Source organism: Peromyscus leucopus, chromosome 3 (assembly GCF_004664715.2).
Source record: "Peromyscus leucopus breed LL Stock chromosome 3, UCI_PerLeu_2.1, whole genome shotgun sequence".
Classification (NCBI taxonomy): Eukaryota; Metazoa; Chordata; class Mammalia; order Rodentia; family Cricetidae; genus Peromyscus; species Peromyscus leucopus.
The window spans coordinates 41,856,025-41,881,146 of NC_051065.1; the positions used below are offsets into that span (position 1 = coordinate 41,856,025).

A 25,122-nucleotide genomic window follows, 5' to 3' on the forward strand; every position below is an offset into this window, starting at 1 on the left:
GATTCTAGATTTTCAAGTTGACAGTTAAAACTGTCACATTTCTCTTATTTTTCCTAAGCTTTGTATATCATACACCATATAAAAGAGAGCAAGAGGATGTGAGATTCTTTGTGTGGCTGATAGAAAAATATTATTAGTGAAGGAAAGAGGGAAGCCTACCTATTAAACCAAAAGAAATAAAGGTTAGTTGCCTTAATAAGCCTTAAATCAGTTCTCCTGGTACATAAACTGTAAGTTATTAGTATGCTTATTTGACAGCTCTCCTGTATTTAAAAAAAATATTATTATATTTTAACTACTAGAAGAATTTGATAATGAAAATTTGACTATACCAATGAAAGTACCAAGATTTCTTTCTGATGAGCAATTTGTCCCATTCCTCTCCCATTCCAGGACTGGAGACTAATTAACTGAAATCTGTGAACAGAGCCTCTGAAGAGCACTCACTCATGAAACAGAGAAAAACAAGCTGATGAGATTCATTAATGACTCTTTCTGCCCTTGGTTTTTCCACAATCATTGGCTAATACTTGCTAGCAGTGTAAGCAGGGTCCAGGAAAAATTTCTGAGAGCAGTCAAGGACAACAGGAACACCTGTTGGGCTGTGTAGAACTCTCAAATTCTCAGAGTTGGTCTCCAGCCCATTCAGATGTGACATCATCTGAGAACTCATCATGTATCTGCTAGAACCACAAAGCAAAATGCCAGAGACATGCTGGGGCAGTGAGAATGTGTTCCCTTGTTGTTCAGGAGGAAAGAAGCCTAAGTTCAAGGAGCTGGTAGATTTAGTTTGGCATGCCAGGGGCCTCCTTATCATGTCCATACATTGCAGAGAGAGAGGGGCTGGGAGATAAAAAAGAGAGAGAGAAGGGAGAGAGAGACAGATAGGGAGAGAGAGTGTGAGGGAGGAGGTTGAGAGGGGGAGAGAGAGAGAGAGAGAGACAGAGACAGAGACAGAGAGAGAGAGAGACAGAGAAAGAGACAGAGACAGAGAGACAGACAGAGAGAGAGAGAGAGAACTTTAATCTTCTGTAAAGCTGCCAATCCAGTTGGGATTAGGACATCTCCATTCTGACTACACTTAATATTATTATCAACTAAAAGCCATATCTCCAAATACAGCCATTTTGGGAACCAGGGCTTCCACATATGTATCATTAGAAACACAGTTCATTTCATGGCACTCAAAACAAATGTGTACTTTCAACCTCATTTTAGATCCACTGTATCAAAAACACAGGGAGTGGAGCCTGGCCGCTCTGGTTTCCTAAGTTCTGTGTGTTGTTCTCAAGCCCACGCAGGCTCAGAAACACGTAAACTCACAAGGACAGGTGGGGACTCAGCATAGCGGTTACTTGCATCCACCCACGTCCATACTCACTGCCCAGGCCAGGGCTTCTGAACAGCACCAGAAGAGCCATTCACATCACATCTACTGCCATTCATTCCCAAGTATCAACCTGGGGACTTCTGTTTGCTTTTTCAGTGACACACTGCTTCAACATGCCACCATAAACATCTTTCTGCCAAACAATACAAGGCCTAATTTTCTAAACTTATCATTTTTATATTTTCGGATTTTACTCTTCTAGAGTCGATGGTGTACACTATAAACACACTAATATCACAAGGCTTTGCACAGGAGAAACACACAATCACAAAATCATCTATATTTTGTCTCTAATGCTTCTCCACAAGCAGTTACCAAAGAATGCTGATCTAATCCAGTATTGATTTAGGGCATCGCATAGCCTACTACTCTTTGACACAATGCAATGATATAATAATGCTTATTAATTAAAAATATACCATTCATGTCTTTACATGCCATAGACCTCATAGATGCCTAATATCGTACCTCACCAAAACAGACATTCTTTTCCCAATTGAACAGAAAAAAAAAAAAAAACATGGGAAAGTGAGGCCAGATAACAAGGGATCCATAGTAGAACATTGTCACTATAGTCTGTAATAGTTATATTACATTCTTGAAAATTGTTCTTGCCACAAAAAGGTAAGGTACGCATATGCAAATTAGCTTGATTTAGCCATTCTGCAATCATATTTCAAAATACATTGCTCATGATAAATAGATAACAGCTTTACTTACTGCATAAGATAGGCAAATATACAGAAGTTCAACTTCAATGAACATCCCAAAGATGCATCTGGAAAACCCCACAGCTGCAAATCTGAAGGCACTATTCCCTTCACTCAAGGCTCATGCTCACTTTTGGTGCTGTGTTGTAGACCAAAGAATGCATATCTTTGCCCACATCTTAAATTTAGTGTCATGCCCCACCCCTAACACATGAGGCGTTCTTGTGGAGAATGCATTTTGAGTATAACTTTGGGGGCTTCTTTGTTCTCTAAACCCTAAAACAGTCTTGTGCACACACATACACTATATATTAGTAAAATAGACAATCATGATAGGAACTTCAGGAAGGGTTTCTTAAGACACTGTTAAAGGACAGCAAAGAGCCCTAAAATCTCTTGCTGCTTTATACCAGATTTTCTGGCAGACAGCCTTCAGAAGGCTTTCATCTTTACGTTAAAGATACTAGAGGAACTCAAAGAGCAACACTTGAAAGTTCACAAGGAGCTCTGACAAACTTTCGCCCAAGGCAACTGCTTGATGAACAAGTATTAACAGCACACCTTGTATATGTGCATAAAAGCAAAAAAAAAAAAAAATCCATGAACTTAAAATAATGGAATTGCTTTAAAAACCATGTATTCTGAGCTTCGCTGTCCAGAAAACAATCCCAATGATTACAATGGACTTATTTACAGCCGTCTGCACACTAAAGACCGATGAGTGGACGAGAAGATAATAAGCCACACCTGTTGGATTGTTCAGGCAATTGCAAACACCAGCTGAGAGAGTAATTAAAAGCGATGTTCCATCGCAGCCTACCTGGAGTGTTCAACAACCTGGACATCCTGCAGAAGTAGGAGACGTACTGCTCACAGTATTCGGCGCTGCTGGTGATGGCACTGATCTGGTCCATGGAGGCACTGTAGATGAGCTGTGTCACCGAATACTTTTCTGGGTTGTAGCCTACCACTGTCGTCTGCATCTGTAAGTCGTGAGACACTATGGTCCACACCTTGTCCTCTGTGGGCAGAGAGATAATTAAGACAGCAGCTCATTAGTACTCCCATACTCCTTCAAACATCAGAAGATAATTGAGCTACATTTTAATTGCTATTTTCATTAAATTGGTATAAACCTGAATGAGAGGGAGCAGTTCTGACAGTATTTTTTTTTGTGTGTGTGTGTGTGTGGTTATATCTGTGTGTCTGTGTGTTGTATGCACATGTGTATGTGTGTGCATGCCTGCAAATGCAGAAGGGGGCCATGTCAAGTGTTTTTCTCCATCATTTCCTACTGTACTTTTTAAAAAATGCTTTTGTAGTACTGATCCACCAACACAACCAAGATCTGACTACTTTTTTCTTTAATCAGATAACTGCAGTGAACTCAGAAATAAAAACATCACTCTGGTAGATTAAGAAAGCCACTCAAACACTTGCCCATGCCTAAGCTCTGTACATCTGGATGGACTTCTATCTATTTAAAATAGCCTTTATGAAGCAATGGAGCTTTGCTTAGTGTTTTATATTTTCATTTTAAATTACATTTTGATTCACTTATCTACCACAAAAAAGGGAAAAAAATCTATGCAAAATTGAAGCTAGGAAAACAATTAACTTTACGTCCTCTTCTACAACTGTGTATCCTTTTGTCTATATTTTGTCCTTCCTTGACACCAAATATTACTTTTCCTAGATAATTTTTTCTAAATATTATACTGTATCCACACTTACAGCTGTTTACATACATACATGGACACATTACAGTTCAGGTTCCACATGAGTGAGAACATGAGTATTTTTTTGAGTTTTATGTGACCTTGATTAATATTATATACTCCAAGTCCACCCATTTTCCTGAAAATTTCATTTTTTTTCATTTACAGCTATTCCATTTTACATATGTATTATATTAACATTATCTCACCTTACCTTTTGAGATGGGGTCTCTTACTGAGCCTGAAGCTCACAGTTTTGACAGGGTTGACCAGCTGGCAAACTCCAAGGATCTGCCCACTTGTATGCCCAGTGTTTGGATTTGCTAAGCCATATAGCCATCCCCATCTTTTATGTGGGTGCTGGGAATTTGAACCCAGGCCCTCTTCCTTTCATTGCAATTTCTCTTAGCTGGTGAGCTCTCTCCCTAGTGCTGTCTCTTCTCATCTTAGATCTATGTTCTGCTTTTAACAACAAAGTAGAAAAATAATACTTTATTAAAATAATGAAAGACATTGTTTCACTAACCAAAAGGAGTGTTGTTTCTGGTCGGGATGTTGACATCTGTCTGCAGCCCCAGTGTGAAGCTCACTGTCTCCCTACTATATCCTGACTTTGAAACATACCACTTGCCTTCTGGTAATTCAGTTGTCTCTCTTTCTCAAGTGACCTCCACCCCATCCAACCATAGCCCTTCCTCAAAGCTGTTTGCTCTTAACAGAATATGCATCATCCCTCTCTTGTGAACAAATAATCTTTCCACACTGGCCTTTTTGACAAAAGAGACACCCCCTTTTTTGGCATTGAAGTGTTCTATACAGTGTGGAGTGAGGTGAGAGAATAATTATTATTGTGTTTGGGAACCTGGGAGTCTCAAAGAAGAAAAAGCAGAATCGATTATAAGCTTTATAAAATTAAATTAAAACTCCTTCTCTATTTGAATTTTAATTGAAAACATCAGTATGAACCTAAGACAATATCTTTATTTTGAAATGTTGACCTATTCTTGAACTTAGTACAATGAAAAAAAAATCTCCAGTACAAGATGCTATGCCTAATACCAAATGCCATCATTAAATACTATTTGCCATTAAGAGAAGAAATTAGGATCTATGAAGGAATGACTGCTTCCTGGGCTAGAAATAAACATGCTGAAAGGAGAGCCAGGGCCAACCCACCGTTTCAGAAACAAATATGCCATTGCACACTGAGGCAGTTCAAAAATTCCTGTAAGAAACTAGGCATGTTGTACCTGCCTGTAACCCTAGAGCCGCGAAGGGCAGAGGCAGGAGAATAACTGGTACTTGATGCTGTCAGCCAAGCTTTAGGTCAGGGAGAAAAGGAGAGAGTAATAGGTCAGGATAGCAGTGTTCCCCTCTCTCTCTCTCTCTTTCTTTCTTTCTCTCTCTCTCTCTCTTCAAAATGGAGTGGCTGAATTTGGTGTAGGTAAGGGCAATTAGAATAATGAAAGTAAAGTTTAAAACTTTAGCCAAAATCTATATACTTTGAAGATGGTAATTAATGCTGGCATTAGATATATTAGAGAAATTATTTATCCACACAATGAAAATAAATTTTAATCCATATCTTTAATACTACATAAAAACCTATTTCAATTGGATTAAAGTCCTAAGAGAAATATGGACTTTCAGATAAACATAAGGAGACAGAAAAGAATAGTTATATTATTTTTAAACAAGGCATAAATTGGGGTATTATCATGGCAAATACATGTGATTTTGTTAAAAACTAAACTATCTTCTTCATTGAAATATCAGAAGTCATGTGAACGTTAAGCCATGGATTAAATGAGATATTTATAAAATATAGATCTAACAAAGATCAACATATAGCTGTACCAGGCTTTTTCTTTTGGACCTCCAACCAGCTCCCAAGTCATAACACAGAGACTTCTCATTAATTTTGAATTCTTGGCCTAGCTTAGGCCGTTTTTTTGGCTAGCTCTTTTAACTTAAGTTAACCTGTTTATCTACCTTTTGCTTCAGGGCTTATTTCCTTTCTTATTTCTGTATTTCTTACTTTTAATGCTTCTCTATGTCTGTCTGCCTGGCTTCTTGCCCTGGCATGTCCCTCATTCTCTCCTCCTTCTCTTGTTCTTCTTTCTCCCAAGACTAGAGTTCTCCTACCTATTCTTTCTGCCTGCCAGCCTTGCCTAGCCTTTTCCTGGCTAGCTATTGGCCATTCAGCTCTTTATTAGACCAATCAGGTGTCTTAGGCAGGCAAGCCAAAACAAATGCAACACATCTTTTCATAATTAAACAAATGCAACATAAACAAAAGTAACACACCTTTACACAATTAAAGTAATATTGTACAGCATAAACAAATGTAACACATCTTTGCCTGGTTAAAATAATATTCTACAACACCTAGCTACATTAAGAGCATCTGTAAAGTATAACAGGAACAGAAATAATCCAAAAGAAATGATGGGGATATGCATTTTTCCAAGTGGGTCAGATAACTAGGACATTAACACACAGGGAAACACACCTGTGTTATAATTAGGGAGATACAAATTAAAGCTATAGTGATTTTATTTTGTGTTTATCTCACTGGCAAGGCAAAAATGTTTGATTTTACCTCAATCAGAATGGCAAGATCAATAAAACAAATGACAACACATGCTGGCAAGGATTCTGGGAAAGGGGAACACTTATTGCTGCTAGTGGGAAAGCAAACTGGTATAGACACTACAGAAATCAGTGTGGAGGTTCCTTAAATAGCTGACAATAGTTCTACAATAAGATTCAGTTATATCACTTTGGGGCATATACCCAAAGGACTCTCATACTACTGCAGAGACACTTGCTCATCTGTGTTTATTGCTGCTCTATTCATAATAGCATCAAGATACCAGAATGATGAATGGAAACAATTCCACATTAGAGTATATCCATGTAAATAATGAATTTACGACATGAATGGACAATTATCCTGAATGAAATAACTCAAAGTCAGAAAACAAATTTTTACATATTTTCTCTAATATGTGGATGTTTCCTCTGATTTCGATAGTGTATTTCACTTAGAATAGCCATAGACATTAGGCAGTTAGTAAACGGTCAAAGTAGGAAGAGGGGATCTTCCAAGGAAAGGGCTATTGAATATAGTGTTACAAAGAGATACAAGGAGAACTAGAACAGGTAGACTGGGGGGGGGGGCAGGCTAATGTATTGAATATGGGGAGGAATAACTAACCCTAAAGGCCTTTTGAAATGTCATATGGAATCCTATGACTATAGAATGTTCCTAAAAATTATACATCTATATGTATATACACTATATGTATATGTGTGTATGTATTACACACACACACACACACACACACACACACACACACACACACATATATATGTATGAGGAATTTAAATGGAATCACCATATAATGAGGGAGATAATGCTCCAACTCGACATCTTTATGCCATCAAGCTAAACCTCCAGGAATGAATTACATCTTGTTGAGTTGTTGGCCAAAGGGGACCCATATTCCCTCCCCAAACATCCAGGACTATTGCCAATGCCATTGGTTATCATCCACAACCTGAAAGTAAGTCCCTATTGTTGAAGATATCACGTGCTTATAACATAGAATATGGAGAAATTGAGCTGATTCCCAACTGGATGCTTCATCCACACTAGGTGGTGTATAGTGATAGGATATGCTATATAAGCTACTGAAGTAGAAAGTAATCAAACTCATCCAGCTATGAAAACTGTGAGCTGTAATATTGACCTGACTGCATGATATACCCACTGCTACTATAGTGTCACAATGTTAGGGTAGTAGCCAATTACTTTTTGATTGAATTTAAGGCTCATTACAAGATATGGAACCCATACCTGATAGTGTTGTTTTTTTTTTTTTTTTTTTTTTTTTGGTTTTTCAAGACAGGGTTTCTCTATGTAGCTTTGTGCCTTTCCTGGATCTCACTCTGTAGACCAGGCTGGCCTCAAACTCACAAAGATCCACCTGCCTCTGCCTCCCGAGTGCTAGGATTAAAGGTGTGTACCGCCACCGCCTGGCTTATACCTGATAGTGTTAATGAGGCCAAGAACACAAGACTAGATAGGTCATGGGCTCTACGGAAAAACCTACTATTTGCCTTCTAAATGATCATAGCAATACAATTACTCCTAATGACATGCTGCTATACCCATAGGTCAGTGCACTTTTCAACCCTTATCAGAGAAGTTTCTTCTTGCACTAGATAGCAATTAACAGAGACCCACAACTGGGCAATATGCAGAGAGTTAGAGACTTTTGAACACTCAAGTCCTAAATGGGGTGTCCTTATAAACCTCTCTCCTCAAGGCTCAGTAATCTTTGTGGAAGCAGGGGTAGAAAAGCTGTATATTCCAGAGGTTTTGGACCACTTTAAGAAAGAAGGATTTTTAAGTCCAACAGGAAAGATGCCTACATGAACTCACAGAGACTCTGACAGTGCACAGAACACCGGAACAAACTCCAGCTAGATCACATCTCAGCAAAGAAGTTGGGAAACAGCACAAAGCCACCAAGAAGCTATTTGTAAGTGATAGCTGCTGGGAGAGGAAATTTTTTTTTTTCCGGTGGAGTAACACTGGGTATCTCAACCATGTTCCCATGCTCCAGGGCAGGCCAAACAAATTGGACTCCATAGGTTTTTTTCCTTTGTTATTGGAGAGAGAGAGAGAGAGAGAGAGAGAGAGAGAGAGAGAGAGAGAGAGAGAGAGAGAGAGAGAGAGAACATGAAGTTGGGTGGGTAGAGGAGGAAGATCTGGGAGAGCTGAGAGAGAGAGAGAGAGACAGAGAGAGAGAGATAGAGACAGAGACAGAGAGAGACAGAGAACATGAAGTTGGGTGGGTAGAGGAGGAAGATCTGGGAGAGCTGAGGGACAGAAAAGTATTTTTTTTTAAGTTCATAATTTTTTTTTTTTAAAGAAATAAAATGCCTCCATCAGAATGGCCTGTCAGCAAGTCTGTGGGACATTTTCTCAACTAATGATTGGTATGGGAAGGACTAGATTATTGTGGGTCATGTGATATCTGGGCAGGTAGTCTTAGATTATACAAAAAAAGCAGGTTGAGCAAGCCATTGGGAGCCAGTAAGCAGAATTTTCAAACATTTATTTTTTTTTTTTTTTTTTCAAACATTTATATGAGAAACTGTATTGTAGTTACTCTTTCCTATAGAAAGCTTAAAAAAGGAAGAAAGCCTAAAAGTCTATTAAAAAGCATGAAAAATAAGTTAATTTGGAGTATATAATCAAGTATTACAAAATAAAATATATAATATATTTTTTATTTTACTATTTAAAAAAAAAAAAAAAAAAAAAAATATTTTTTAAATTAATAAGTATTGTCAAAATAATATTTAAAAATTTCAATATGAGAGTATTTTTTTTTTTTTTTTTTTTTTTTTTTTTAATTGGTGTAGGCTATCTTTCAAATCAAGAGATTGAAGGTAAAATACAAATAAGATGTGCCTGGGTTTTAGTTTTATGTAAATGCTCAAATACACAAAATCACTAAATGTTGGTCACTTAAAAAAAACTATATGGAGTTTATTGAAAATTGAACAGAATTTCTGAGTTTCCCCTTCTAGTTATCTGAAGAATTCACTTTTAGAAGACTGTTTTGCAGAACGTTACACGATAGAGAGTTTCCACATAATCCTGCAATAGAAGGGTTTTAGTCATTTATAATTGGATTCATTTGAGAACATTACCAATCTTTCAGTAGGAAAGTTCATCATAAAATAAGCCACAGGTAATAATTTTGTTTAGAAGGTTTTTCAATATTTGGGAGCCTGCTGTCTTAAATCACAATAGGCTTGCTGTCACTGTCTTTATTTTCCTCCCCAAATATGCATTATGTGTGCCCCCCGCATGAGTCTCTGCAGGCCTATGCTTGGAGATTCTATACTGTAGCTGGCTCTGGCTGTTTGGACTGGCCATAACCCAGCTATGCACATCACTCAGGTGGTGTGAGCAGCTTTAACCACGTGTTGAGAAATAAGGTATGTAAAGCAGATGGGACTCCGCGGGAAGCAGAGAGGAAATGAGTTCCCAGTGCAGATGATGTTTCCGCAGGTGGTGGGAAATCGTGATGAGTTTTCAGCTCACAATTCCAGGCCAAAGATGGATGATGCATCAAGTACCGAGAACAAGCATAAATAATTGTAGCTCATTCTCACTCATCTGAAAAACAATTTGGAATCCATGTCTTTTTTTTTTCTTGGATACTGTGAGCTATTTGTTAATGTTTTTGTTCCGTTGGGGAGGTTCTGAAATTCTTTCCCACTACAGCTAGAGCTGGTGACTGCACTTACATCAACATAAGCCAATATTCCCTTTCTTTTTTCTACAGATGTCTTTTGTGACTATTTGTTAGTCAAGAGCTCATCTGGAACTTGTATGGTGGTGCATGCCTGTAGTCCCAACCTTTGAGAGGCTGAGGCAGGGGGAGCCTGAGTTCAAGGCTGCCTGAACTATACAGTGCAACCTGTTTCAACCCAATAAAAAGGGAATCCAATGGCAGCTATGAGGAGTTTTCAGACTCCTGTGACAAGTAATGTTCCTCTTTGATGCTTATGCATTAGGAGAATAACTAGATCTTGATCTGAATTCAAACTTGGAGACAAAGGAAATATCACCTCGAATCCTTGGCTAGTGGTTCCTGTGGCTCTGTAAATACACTCATTACCTACTAAGGTTTTTTTCCTATCTTTTTTTTATTTATTTAAGATTTTTTTCATTCATTTAACATACCAATCACAGATCCCCCTCTCAGGTCTCTTCCTGCTCCCTTCCAGCTTTTCCCTCATCCATTCCCCATTCCTCCCCCTAAAAGGGTAAGGGCTCCCATGGGGAATCAGCAAAGCCTGGACATTCAGTTGAGGCAGGATTAAGCCCCTCTCCCCTGCATCAAGGCTGAGCAAGGTGTCCCACCATAGGTAATGAACTCCCAAAAGCCAGCTCACACACCAGGGATAGATCCTGATCCCACAGCCAGGGGCCCCTCAAACAGACCAGGAGAAACCTGGTGCCTGCACACCTACTAAGATTTTAAGACAAAGTTGTTTGCATTTTGTTGAAAAGAATGGTTATTTCATTATTCCAAATATCAACTCTACCACATTTAATCCTAACTGCATTTCAAAGATGCTAAACTTTCAAAGTTGCAAACTTCTGTCTTGTTCTTCCCTCTGTCCAGGAGATCATCCCAAATGGTACCAAGGCTTCCTCCCTCACTGCAAATCCAGCCTCAGCTCATACTTCCAAATAATGCCCACATATCCCATCCATCTGACACTCTGAAACATATCACCTGCCTTGCCCTTTACTATAGCACATTTAACATACCCAGTCACACAATCACCATGCTCTAACATAGCATATTAGTGCTTCTTCATGGAGTTCATATTGTATTGTCTGTATCTTCTTCCACTTTATAGGAAGAATTTGGCTTTTACTGTGTAAATTTAGTTTACTCTTGACATCCATCACCTGAAAATATCCTGCTAGTCTGTAGTACTATTGTGCAACAGTATATACTAAGACTTTTGTCTATTTAATTTCTAGCAAGTCCCTCCATCACATCAGAGAGTCCTGTGAAATATTCATTTGAAGTATAGTTTTGGGGGTTCAAGGGAGCCCCATAATGTTTAGTTTAAAAAAACCAGCAAAACCCCACCCAAACAGAAAATCTTCATAGGTGATACAACGAAAGTATTTTGAATTTCATAATTTGATGATGATAATATCAAAGATTTGAATCTAGAGATTCCTGTGGTTTGCCAGGCTTCATAATATTTGTAAGATATTGAACTGTAAGAATTTGTGAATGAACAAAACAAAATCGTATTTAAGATACAATGCTGTCACCATTTTCTTTCTTTCCTGGTGATAACATTGTTTGGTGCTCAGGGTTGGTCCTTCCTCCTTACAGATGAAGCAAGTTGGATGTGAGCTTTTTTACATTGCACAGTGTGCCCTAGGGCCAGTGTCAGTCTAGGCTCTGGTGTGTGAAGACTGGAATCAGCCGAAGAGTCAAGGGTTGAAGGGAAACAACAATGACAGAAAACTGCATCTCAGAGAACTGATAGGATAATCCAAGCAATGGCACCTAGCACACCACACATCCCAAACCACTCTAACTTAGGCCAACTTCTTCAGTGTATGTAAAATCTGTGTAAAAGTTCCCTTGATGGCTGAGGAGCTTTATTTTCAGTTGGCAGTTAAGTCAGCGAACTAACCTGAGAAATTCCACCTGTTCCTACTTCCTTCTGAAAAGCTTTTGTTATGGTCAGGGATCCTAGTTGAGATTTCTAAATGCTTGTATCCCAGAACAATAAATTGGACAGCAATGAATTGAAGGAGATGGAAGCAGAGATACTTTGTTAAGAAGGAAAGAACTTCCAAAGAAGGAGGTGGGCCAGAGCTGGGGAAAAGATTAGAAGCCCAGTGGATGTGAAATTCTCAGAAAGAAACCACACTCATATTGGACATTCCATGAGGCTGACTAGAACTTCAGTGATTGTGGAGAGTAGGCCAGAGTCAAATCATCTTGGGCTCTTGATCCTCTAAATAGCCCTATATTACCTACCTCTTCATTTGACTTAACTTCCTTGTGACTTTAGGTACATCCATTTGGAATGTATAAACAGACCCCTAACTTCTACTATCCTAATGTTTAGACTGTCAATCAGACAGCACCTGTAGCCTACAGCAGAGGGTTTCCCCACTTGGTTGCTGCCCATCTTCTTGATGTTTCCACCAATGTGCCTGAAAGACATCTTGGTTTATGATATCCTTTTTTTTCTGTCACTATATAAAACTTCATGAAACTGTTGCCATATTGGAACACAGTGTTTAGGGTGACTTGCTGTGGGATATTCTGTATGTCCTGTGGGAGCCCATTCTTGGTTTCCTCCCAGCAGATCTGCATAGAGGATGATTAGGACCATGGGCCTGAGTGCAGGTGTCTGAAATGGTCTGCACATGGCTGTGCTGGGGGATGGTCTGTATGGCAAATGTGTTGCTCTGATTGGTCAATAAATAAAACCTGGTTGGCCCATGGCTAGGCAGGAAGTATAGGTGGGACTAACAGAGAGGAGAAATAAGAGAACAGGAAGGCAGAAGGTGTCACTGCCTGCAGCAGCCACCAGAACGAGGAAGATGTAAAGTACCAGTAAGCCACGAGCCATGTGGCAAGGTATAGATTTATAAAAATGGGTTAATTTAAGCTATAAAAACAGTTAGCAAGAAGCCTGTCATGGCCATACAGTTTGTAAGCAAAATAAGTCTCTGTGTTTACTTGGTTGGGTCTGAGCGGCTGTGGGACTGGCAGGTGACAAAGATTTGTCCTGACTGTGGGCAAGGCAGGAAAACTCTAGCTACAGTGACCTGAGTCTGTGTTCCTGGGCCATGGTCTCTCATGTTTGACTCCAGAATAAATAAACTCAATTTCTTTGAGGTAAAAGCTATTATCTTCCAGCCCCAGGTTTCCCCTCCACCTATATCAGCCTTCTAACTTTTTTTCCAACTCAGAAAGCCTAGTTAGAGCTGCCCATAAGCGTATGGGTATGGGGCTAATGACAATGGCTACACAAAGAGGATGTAGGTCATTCTCATAGCATGTACTTTTTCCGGTACATGTCCTATGATAGGCCAGCCCCCCCCTCTCTCTTCTGTGTGTGTGTGTGTGTGTGTGTGTGTGTGTGTGTGTGTGTGTGTGTTTGGAGGGGTGTTCTAGTTTGTCCTCAGCCACTGCTTTCTTTCACATGACCATCTTAACGCCTTTGTACTTTAAGAAAATCTCGCCCGGCGGTGGTTGCGCACGCCTTTAATCCCAGCACTCGGGAAGCAGAGGCAGGCGATCTCTGTGAGTTCCAGCCATCCTGGGCTACAGAGTGAGTTCCAGGAAAGGCGCAAAGCTACACAGAGAAACCCTGTCTCGAAAAAAAAAAAAAAAAAAAAAAAAAAAAAAAAAAAAAAGAAAATCTCTACTTTATTCTACTGCCTTGCTTTGTTGTCTCAGATGTCACACAGTTGAACATTCCTGCTTGGTTTGGTCTAACAGAACAGTCTTCTAAGGTGGCCCTTTCTTTCACCTTGACCCTCAATCACTGTTACCCCTGTACATAGGGAGCTGAAACCCAGAGGAGAGGTCTTACAGTATTCTGGATCTAAGTGGCTTCCCTGTGAGAGGTTGGAACCTCCTCCTTCCTCCAACCCAGCCACCAGCCTCGGTTAAAAATTTCTTGATGAGACAGATGACATTTTTCACCTTGGAAGAAAATCCCCAAATAATCAACTCCTCTAAGTATCTAATTTTCCCCATTAAGTCAGTTTCTATTCACTGGAGCAGCCTCCATTGTGAGGAACATTAGCAAGACAGGCTGACAGATTACATTCCTTAGTGAGGATAATTAGCTAGAAATAACTTTTTAGGGAAAGAAAACCCTTCAGATAGCAGGGTGAACATATTCGAGGGACTCAAACTGGTGTTATCACCTTAATTATAACAGAAGTACAAATGTATTAGGTGATTTTTCTCTCTCCCTTTATCTTTCCTTTACTTCTTTCTTTTCTTCTTTTACCCCAGCAAATTCTACTCACCCACTAGAGAGATGGTCTCACTTGTCCTGGCATTTTTCTTAGTCTCCTAGTTCTCCACATCTAAGTACTTGGCTAGAAAATACTGCCCACCTCCCAATTCCTCAATGTCAGCCCAGTGGAAGATGTTTTGTCTGTCTCCTGCTTCCCCAACAACCTGTTTACCTCTTGTCTCCATTTATCATATTGTATTGGAACATATTTCACACAGCAGCCTCTATGGATGATCCCTGAGGAAAATGGTGGTTCATTTTAATGGCTTAGTCCTCATTGCCTGGTATCAACACATCATTTTGAACGTGTTTTCAATAAGTACTAGGTGATTAAAAGGAGTGGGGAAGACTACACAGTTAAAGGCACCTTGCTCAGCCACCTGGTTACATGAAACCCAGGGAGGTAGACACATACAGAATTCAATGTACCTGTAAGGCATCCCATCATATTTCCCTCAGTGCCAACAAATCTGTGGTCTGGCAATTTGAAAAGATAGGTTGTTTGGAGGAATGTTTCGAAGAAAACAAACCAGCTCTTCATTTTTTTTTTTTTGTCATTTCAGCATGCTTACAACATTAATGGGATTCATTATTTCTAACTGGCAATTATTTCCACAACCCACAGGGTCGCCTACCACTCTTAGGTAAGAAAGTAAACTTTTGGAGTTTTTACTATTTTTGCTGTCAAAGAAAGTAGCTTTTCAAAATTGTTAGGAAAAAAACTGAACAAAACTTGGAAATAAGTAGAGTGACAACTCTATCCATGGCCAACTGAGCAGGCTGGACTTTATCTAGCAGGTTAAGGGAGTTGTCAGAAGTCCTTGGCTAGACTTGTTACTCATAGGCGAGGGAATGGCAGGTGCAGGACAATTGCCATTATTACATAGGAAAGAGAAACCAGATAGTTTGAGAGGGGGGACAAAAGAAAGAAATAAAGAGGAAGGACGGATCAATAAATCAAAAGACCATAGAAACAGAATATGATAAAAACAATGAGCTCTCAACTGTCTAATCTGGATTAGAGGCCGAATGCATGACAGGAAGCGATGCACTAGAGGCTTTGGAAGTAACAGACGCCGTGCTCCGAATCTGGAAAAATCACATAAAATAGCAAGGGTTTGGTTTGTCCAAGTGAAAAATGTGTCTCATTTGTGGATATTAGCTTAGAATCTTCAGATACTTGTGATTTGACATCCAGAAAGGTCAGGAAATGACTAAGAGGCCATGGGAGATGGCTTCCAAGGAGAGGAGACAGAAGAACTGAAGTGTAATGGACTAAAGAGGGTTAATGGAATTAGAGGCTAACGTGGGGCAGGGGAGGGGAAGGCAGAGTGCATTTGGTCTGGCAAGCCCACATCAACCAAATCCCAGCATGAGGCTGGAGGCTGGTCAGAAACCCCCACATCAGTGGCCATCTTTCACTTTTGGGGGAGGGAGAGAGTGTTGTCTCTGAGGCTGTAAGCCTGGTAATTCTACCACACTCTAGTGGAAGATCACACAGCCAGGAAGATTTAGACAGCACAAATGGGTCTTGATGTGTATTAAAAAAAAATCAAAAGGACACAAAGCTGGCTGGGTAGGGAAGGGTAGTAGATGTGAAGGGAGTGGGAGAAGGAGGTGAATATGAACAAAACATGTATGATCTCAAGGGACTAGTACAATGCTTTCTAAGGCCACTTTCAACTACAGAAGACAAAGGTATTCTTCATTCACTAAAATTTGCTTACTGTTGAGAACACACTGTGGCTGCTATTTATTGTGTACAACAGTGGCTTTTCAGGCTTAGCCTTGCCCCAAGAGACTCCATCTAACAGGCAGCATTTGACTCCATTTGAGGATGGAGGTCAGCTGTGCACCTGGTATCATCTATCTGGTGCCACCCACAAAGCACAGACTGATGAATGATTTATTACTAGTAGTAGCAGTGTGTTGATTTATGGCTTTCTTTCCTTTGTTCCTATAAAAATTTCATGAAACTGTTACCATGTTGGAACATGGAATTGGGGGGTAGCCTAAATCCTAAATCCATGTTCCTGGGTCATAGTCATTTATATTTAGCTCCAGAATAAACTATCTCTGATCCTTTTTGAAAGGAGCGTTTTTTTTTTCTTTTTTAACATTGTCACTATAAAACCTCAGGATGAAGGGAAATTAGCTTAGAGAACTATTACAATTACTTGAAGGACAGATGATGACATCAGAATGTTAAGAGTTTACCCTCAATAATGGCTACACAAATGGCCCTCAAATCCAGCTAATATCACAAAGCATCCAATCAGATAGTGTGGGTCCCTTGGAGGAAGGTTGCTCTGCCTTTGTGGACATAGTATTATCCAAAAGAAACCTAACATAACAGTGATCCAACTTCTGTGTTGCCGCATCGGGAAGAGCAACAGAAACAACTGCATCAAAACTAATTCACCAAGGATGTGGCTTCTTCCCTGAACAAAGTGTAAAGGATCATGATGACAGAGCAGGAGGGAGAAGAGACTGGACACATACAGAAAATCAATGTGTACATGCTAGTGAACGCTAATCAAATAAATTATACATTAAATCCATAAGAAACAATGAAAGGAATGATGAAGGAATGGGGATAGACATTTAAGGATATTTAAATTGTTTTTATATATAAAATGTCATTTCAGCTATCCTTTATAATAAAGAACCACTCTTAAATACATGGTAAATATAATATATACTGATGCCAGGAATTTTCAAATAGTTCCATGGTAGACAAGAGAGAGAAGGAAATTGAAATGAGTTTGGCTTTGAATAAAAACTAAAGTGGAATAATTGAGACCTAAAACACTGGGTCATGTTTTCTGATTTTGCATATTTATACTGGTTGACAGGAGGAAATCTACATTTCTAATAATAATCAGGAGAACTAGGTCTAGTAGCTCATATCTGAGATTCCAGAACGTTGGAGGAGTGAGTTCAAGGCCAGCCTGGCTTACACAACAATACCTTACCTGAAGAAACATAATCAATAATAATATTAATGAGATTATTATAAAACATTTCTATCTTTTATAGGGAATTTTAGCCCATTTCCCAATTAAAAATACATTGTCACCTTGCCCTTCATTCTTTTAACTGAAAATGATTAGATTAAGATAACCAATGAGAAACGATCAAATTAATGTTATAGGCAGAGGATATTTATTTTAGGATTAATCAGCCAGTGAAATAATGAGATGAAGAAAGGCAAGGAGATAGAAAAGAAGGGAACAAGAGAGGAAGGAGGTTAAAAAGTCTCACAACACAGAACTATGTCCGTGAGGTCTGAGCCAGAGAAGCCAGAGGAAGGCAGACAGAGAAAAAGGACAGATTATAGGCAAGAATCAGGCTTCTCCCCAAATCCTCGTCTCCCCTTGGAACATTCCTCAAACTCTGAGCACATTTTACAGCTTTAAATAGGTGAAGAAATCACAGGAAATATCTAGAAACCATGGCATTCATGGGCAGTGTTAATAAAGAAAGTTTTATTGGAACTCAACCATCCTGATTTGGTTGTGGACTCTCTTTGACTGTGGACCATTACAAAGGCTGACTCTAGCTGGTGCAACAGTGAGTGGCCCACAGTGCTTCAATTTGCTGTAGGGGCCCTTCGTAAGGAAAGTTTGCTAACCCTGCAACAAAAATGACAACAACAACAACAATAATAATAATAATAATAAAGAAGTGAGATACCTTGGTATTCTGGAAATTTTATGCCTGCTAGGGTGAACTGAGAGCTGACAGTGTGCTGGGAAGAACTGATTGAGCTACAAGACAGATCAGTGGAGGATGACAGAGAAGGATTTAGTACACCCACATCTAGGGCATGTTCCAATTTCCTGCATGAGGAAAGAATAATGATCTAAGAATATAAGTATATGACACACATTTTCAGTTCTGTGTGCAGGTAGATTTAAATTCTAAAATTTAGTTATCCTATCCACCATTGTATTAAAGTTGTTCTCAGATATTTAAAACCCTGAAATATTACCAGCAAAGCATTGGATATGACACAAGGGGCTGAATAATGCCACCCCAAAAGTTGTGCCCACATAGAACCTATGAATAAGACTTTACTTGGAAATGGCTTTCACAATGATATGATTAAGTGAAGATGAGGTCATACATAGTAGGTAAGCCATAGTCCAATGACTAGTATTTTATTTGATTGAGTGGAGGTGTGTGCACCTGTGGAGGTCAAAGGACAATTTGAAGCATTGAGTTCTCTCCTCCAACCATGTTGGTCACAGGAATTGAACTCAGGTTTCCAGGTTTGGCAGCCAGTGGCTACCCTTAGTCACATCGATAATCCAAGTGTACATGTAAGAAGCAGGAAGTTAGTGCATGGGCAGGGATAATGCTACATGATGATAGAACAGAGATTAGAGCGACACAGTTATATGCCAAGAAACAGCAAGGAATTGTCCACTAAATGGGGAAAAGCAGGAAACATCCCCCTGCTATGGCCTGCAGGCACAGCCTAGTTTGAGATGGAGAGACACCTTGATCTTAGATTCTAGCTCCCAGAACTGCTGAGTACAAATTTCCATTATTTTAGCTCATCCACTTTGTGGTACCTATCAGTCAACTTTATACACCATGGAACATTAAACCTCTATTCTAAATCTTATATAAAATTTGAATGTTATGCAAGAATTCCTATAGTATCATCTCATACTGGAGAATAGTTCATTTTAACCCACATAGTGGTAAATGTGAAAAAAAAAAGAAACAATTCCCTTTATTAGTTTATGGCTTGTGGGCTGATGATCACAACAGAAGATGTCTCAGAGGGGCTGGGGATATGTCCCAGGGAGAAAAGGGCTTGCTCCACAAGCGTGAGGACCTGAGTTCAGCGTCCTGGCACCCATGCAAAAGCAAAGAACAGCGGCATGTACCTGTAACCTCAGCTCTGGTGGCAGGGCACAGGTAAGGGGTCGGGGACAGAGCAGGCTGATCTCTGGGCTTTGCTGCCCAGCCAGCTGAGCTGAAACAGCAGCTGAAGATTCAATGCAGGTCTAATCTCTGTCTCAAAAATTAGGTGAAGAACAAAAGATGATTTCTGAACTCAATAGAAGATTCCTGAACTCAATCTCTGGCCTGCACCTATGCACACAAGGTAGAACACACTCACATATTCACATACATGTGCTTTGGTACACACACACACCAAAAATGGCTGCCTTGGAAGCTTTCAAATTGGGTTCCCAAAAAGAAAGTGTGTGGTTTATGTGTAGTGGTCACCTGCAGGCACCAAGTCCTCACAAAAGCTTAACAGACATGGAGTTCTACAGACTATTACCATTGAATTGCCTGTGTTAAATACTGTTTACATATGTAGAATCCCTCTCTGCCATTCGAGGTTCTAAGTGGCCCACACTCTGTCTTTCACTTTCATACAATCACTGGGAAGTCCACCGCAATCCTGGTATTGGATCTCTTGACTCTGGCAATGCTCAGCTTGAAGGCTCATTTTCCCATGGGAGCCATAAGGGAGCAGAAGGAAGGAGCCAGAGACACTGGACCTACAGCAGGAGAATCAATGATCTGATCAGAGCCACAGGACAAGCTTTATTGAATTCCAGTGAAGTCACATTTACAAATTTGAATCTGAACTCCCCGTTTTTGTCCAGAAGAGCCTTTTTAAGGAATATAAGAAAATGTGGGGCAATAGTTGAAAGATGATGGCTCTGTGTGGCAAAACACTTGGAGATAATCTGGGGTTCTTTCAAACCTGACTCTTCAACATGTTCAATTCAAGTATCCATTCAGCTAGCAAGCCCTGCTTACTATGGTCCCCCAGGCAGTGGGTTTGTCAGTGGGGAATGAGATAGCTTTGGCATTGGTCTGCAGAGAATACAATGAAGATGAAAGGGGGAAACTAAAGAAAGGATTTGATGGATGTATGCATGATTTTCATAAAGAGGGCAGCTGCTAACTGAAATCACAGAAGGACCCTTCAGGGATGAACATGACTGATTCAGAGCAAGTTGACATTTGAACTGTTCCTGAAAGGCTGAAGAGCAATTCATGGAGGATATGCTGGAGTGGGATCCAGGAGCACAGGTGAGCCTGAAGGAAGAAGTGGTACACAGGTCCTCAGGTAAGAAAAGATGGGTGGGTTTCACAAGTGAAAAAACAAACCAAACCAGTAGTGTCTGGCTCATCCTAGGTTCAGGCAGGGAAGCCATTCTCTGTAAGATTTCCAAGATACAGTGCAAAGTATGCTAAGAAGCCTGTGACCTCATAAACCATAAATACAATGGTAGCTAGTGTTAGGGTGGTGATAGCATAGCTAAGGTGGGTAAGTCTGGTATGGTTTTAAAGGGAAAAAGAATTATAGACTCATGCTGAGGAAGAGCTAGTTAGGAACCTGGGTCCACTGGGTTGTTGGACCTGTGGACAGAGAGCTGTATTCAGCAACAGGGAGATGAATGAGTTGAGCAGAGTGAAATGCTGGGGAGCAAAGAGAAAACCCCCAAATTAGGTCATAAAGAATCTTGCAGGGAGAATAAGGTAATGCAATACTGGGAGATTCTGACCCTCTACTTCACTTTTCTCTTTCTCCTTCACCCTCAGTAGTCATGGATTCGAAGAGGGTTGCAGGAGGAATGTAAAAGCACTAGGGATCTGAGCAGGGAAAGTGCTGCATCCGCATGATCAAATGCCGGCTGTAATTGGAAGAGTGGTTTGAGAAATGAGATAAGGCCATAAGTTATTATGAAAAGCAAGATGAAGAACACTTTCGAGGAGATCATCTGATGCCATCGAATACATTATTTCAAATGAGACCTTGTACATCAGCAGGGGATATTTCAAACCACCTAATGTTTCTAAATGTTCCTATAAAAGTCCTGAAAATTTTTTTGACTGGAAAGTATGAGTTACATTTTTGATAGGGAAACATTTATACTCAAAGTAACATAGTATTTCCAAAAGGATGCTTCCTTGGAGTTTAGAAAATAAGGCAAGACAATAGAATTCCATGCATATATTGGTGAATCATTTGAATGAAAATGTTAAGGGATGGGTAAATTCAGGTCTGGGCTACTAAATCTAGGCATGAATCCCAAAGTGGAATCTCAAAGTATTCATAAAAGACAAAGGATTGTAGCTGTTAGCCTAATTGACTGACATAGTAAGAATAAAGGACACAGAATATTTACAATCTCCTTATTTAAAGACATTGGTGTTGAGTTTCTCATATCTTTACAAGTCAGTCATAGTTCCCTGATTCAGGCTATGTTCTCCCTCTATTCCAGATTTTGACAAGCTCAGAGGGGAGGTGGCATCTGCCATTTTTCCTACTGTGTGACAAGAACTTTATTTCTCTCTTTGAGCACATGGTTTCTTATTGTCTGCTTAGTTTAATTTATGATAATATATCACTTTAGGAGTTCATGGAAATTTTTTTCTGTGAAATTGCTAATTTTCTATGGCTTCCTAATGCCTAAACAGAGGGAAGTCAGAGTTGAGTCATCACTCCTAGAGATATATTTACTCTCCTTTTCCTGGAGCTTGGCTTAAGACCTTGAGAGGGAGGGATAGAGAAGAAAATGACCAAGAAAAGAAACCAGTTGGCTATCAACTCAATTCTCATGCTATCATAATTGATAAGTCTCCTATTTGCTCTTTGCTAATCCATAACTAAGTATCCAAGGCTATATTCCAAAGCCATGTGTTTACTGGATAAAGTCTTACTCTGGAGTACATGGTGAGGCACAGATGATAGTCAGGGGATGGTGGGAATCTCTTTTGCTACAAGGCACCACTGCTAGCTCCTGGGCCACAGCCTGGGGTAAAGATCAGAAACAGAGACTTTGGAGGTAAATCCTATCTTGCCTGATAAGATAGGGGGGATAAGGAAGTACTTTCTGCTCCACAGTATCACCCCATCTCTAAGGGGAGAAATGGAGAGTGAGCACCTGCCCAGATTACTGTCGTTTTGGGAATGATAAGTTAATATGTGAACATCACTTCTGAGAGGCAGCTTCCTCCAGGCACTCACTAAATATCATTAGTGGTTTGGCTTTCTGTTCCTTTCCAATCTATAAAATTAATAACACACATAAACATTAAATCTGGGCACCCTAAATAGTATGAAAAGTTTCCTCTTCAAAACTTCTTAAATATTTTTTTCTATTATTTGAGAATTTCATACATGCATGCATAAAATGTATTTTAAACAAAACTCCTCGCCTATTCCTTCACTTCCAATTCCTCCCTTAGCACTCTACCACTTTTCCCTTCCAACATCATGTGCTGTCTTTAAAACCACCAAGTCTACTTAGTTCATTCTCTCTCTCTCTCTCTCTCTCTCTCTCTCTCTCTCTCTCTCTCTCTCTCTCTCTCTCTCTCTCTCGTGTGTGTGCCTGTGTGTGCACCTGTGTGTGAATTGTCTACTACAGCATGGATAATCTCAGAGGATGCTTCCTTGAAGAAAATTTAGCTCTCTTAAATCTTGATCTCACAGAATGCCTTGTCTCACAGTAGGATTACATGTAGAATAACACTGTATAATACATACCTAACGCTAATGCTATTTACATATGCTAAGCACTGGACTAACTAGCTTCTCACTTAAACCTACCAGCACTTTCCATAATCTGTACTTTAAAGTGAATGTTTTACAATAGAGGAAAGGGAAGCTTCTGAAGTCCTAGCAACGAATAAATTAACAGTAGCTAAGTGCTAAAAAGAATATGGAACCCAGGTCCTTCCAGCAACAGAACCTATAGACATTTGACCCAAATTTAAAACAATCAAACTGCTTTACATGTAATTTACTCTTCAGGCCTCCTAGAGAAAGGATAATCAGTACATTTACAAAGTCTCTTGTCTTTCTTCCTCAAGTGAAAATAAGTCTGCTTATACTAAGTGATTGATAACATCCTGTTCATCTTTGAAACTGAAGTTCAGTTATCTGGCAAGGGGGGATGTCAACACAAAGAAGACTCAAGGGATGGCTTCCACAAACCACATTCATTGCTTCATTCTTTTCTTTGAATGTTCATTTCTTTCTGCATTTTTTCCCAAGTGAAAGTCATTCTGTATATGCACCTCAAGGGCAATACTTGATCTGTTGGGTATCTAGAAAAGCAAAAACATTTGTATGACCCAGTAGGTAGGATCTAACTGTGATGGAATAGTGTTGTGAGTGAAGTCTTTCTGAGTCTTTTCCTAGTATCCTGCAGCTAGGCAGCATATGAGTCATGGGCTGGCTGTCACCTTCAGAGCAGTGGGATGTGACCATTTGGAAGAGTTTCTCCATTACAGTAGATAATTTTAGCTTGAAGTTACCTTTCATCAAAGATCAGACTCTCCATTTGTCCTTTGGGTCAAGACCTAGAGAAGTTATGAAGGACATAATGGAAATTTCACAGTAGGTTGGAGAGAAATTTATCTTCTCAGCCCTGTATGCTAGTTGGGGGGAGGTACATTAAAATGTAGATTTGTGGTAGAATGCAAGTTGTTCCAGATATCATATTTTTCATCTTACAATTCAAGGGGTGAAGAAAGGTAGTGAATTTGCTAACAAAGATAAAGCCGTGGAGTATTTATTCTATTGTACTAAGACTGTATGAAAGATTCTAGAAAGCAAAAACAAATAAGTAAATTTTATACAACCTCACTGCTTAAAATACATCTTTTTACTATTAAAATATTAATTTTCAGTATCAGTACTATGCATATTCTTAGTATATATTATACATATATATATAATGTACACACATTCTTATTTTGTATCTTTTGCCATAGTAAAATCAAATGGTATTTTTAAAGGCTATAATAGTAATCTTTAGAATATGAACATTATAATATAGAAACACCATACAAAAATATTTCATATAGTTGATCTTTTGAATTATTTTATATATTGGTCATTCACCTATGTATCTAATATTTACTAAATACCCAAGAACTGGTTGCTAGGTACTGAAAAAAAAATGAATAAATCAAAACACTGACCAGAAGGTGCTTAGCCCAAGGCAGGCATGATTATGTAGTATGTTACAGATATGAAAGATAGTGTGATACATGACGTGGCAAGAACAGCTAATTCTGATCATGCTGAAAATGATCCTCTGCTACTGTTTTCCTCAGATTCTACTAAGCTGTGTTCTGGGAGATAATATATTAATAGAGAGCTTTAATGGACTGGGTTAGGGTAGAGGTGGTTCTTCCACAAAAGAGGGTTTTTAAAGGTCTGGACTGCAAGAAGTTTTGTGCTGTGTGTTGAGAGGTGAAAGTGTGCCGGGTGAGAGGCAAGACAGGGCTGAGAGCAAGTGCAGGCTCTTGAGGGTGCAATGTGCCAGAGGCCATTATCTGGAGGCTACGGAGAGCCAAGGGAGGTTCAAAGAGAATAAAACATGATCACATTTCCAAGTTTCATGATGATTTTGCTTGCTTCAGGGAGAACTGAACTTAAAAGTTTGAGCCAGAATTGAGATACCAATGAACATAAATGAAAAGAGAAGAAGACTTAAGTAAGTCACAGCATTGAAAGTGACAAAGGGGGGTTAAATTAAATACATGCTTATTGGCTGAATTATGCTCAAATTCCATACGACGAGACCCGAGCTGTGAGAGCCTCAGGATATTTAGGGACAGAGCCCTCCAATGATTAAGCTAATATGAGGTGGTTGGGTAGGTGCTCAGTGAGTGTGATTGGTGACTGCACAGGAAG

At 39.5% G+C, this 25,122-nt stretch overlaps 1 protein-coding gene across 1 annotated transcript in view; it reads right to left on the minus strand.

Moving 5' to 3' along the window:
- Cntnap2 (contactin associated protein 2) overlaps nucleotides 1-25,122 on the minus strand; it is a 2,034,995-nt gene that overhangs the window by 716,701 nt on the left and 1,293,172 nt on the right. The window contains exon 13 of the mRNA XM_028876400.2: nucleotides 2,921-3,121. Coding sequence (XP_028732233.1) covers nucleotides 2,921-3,121 — 201 coding nt within the window. The remainder of the gene's footprint in view (nucleotides 1-2,920; nucleotides 3,122-25,122) is intronic.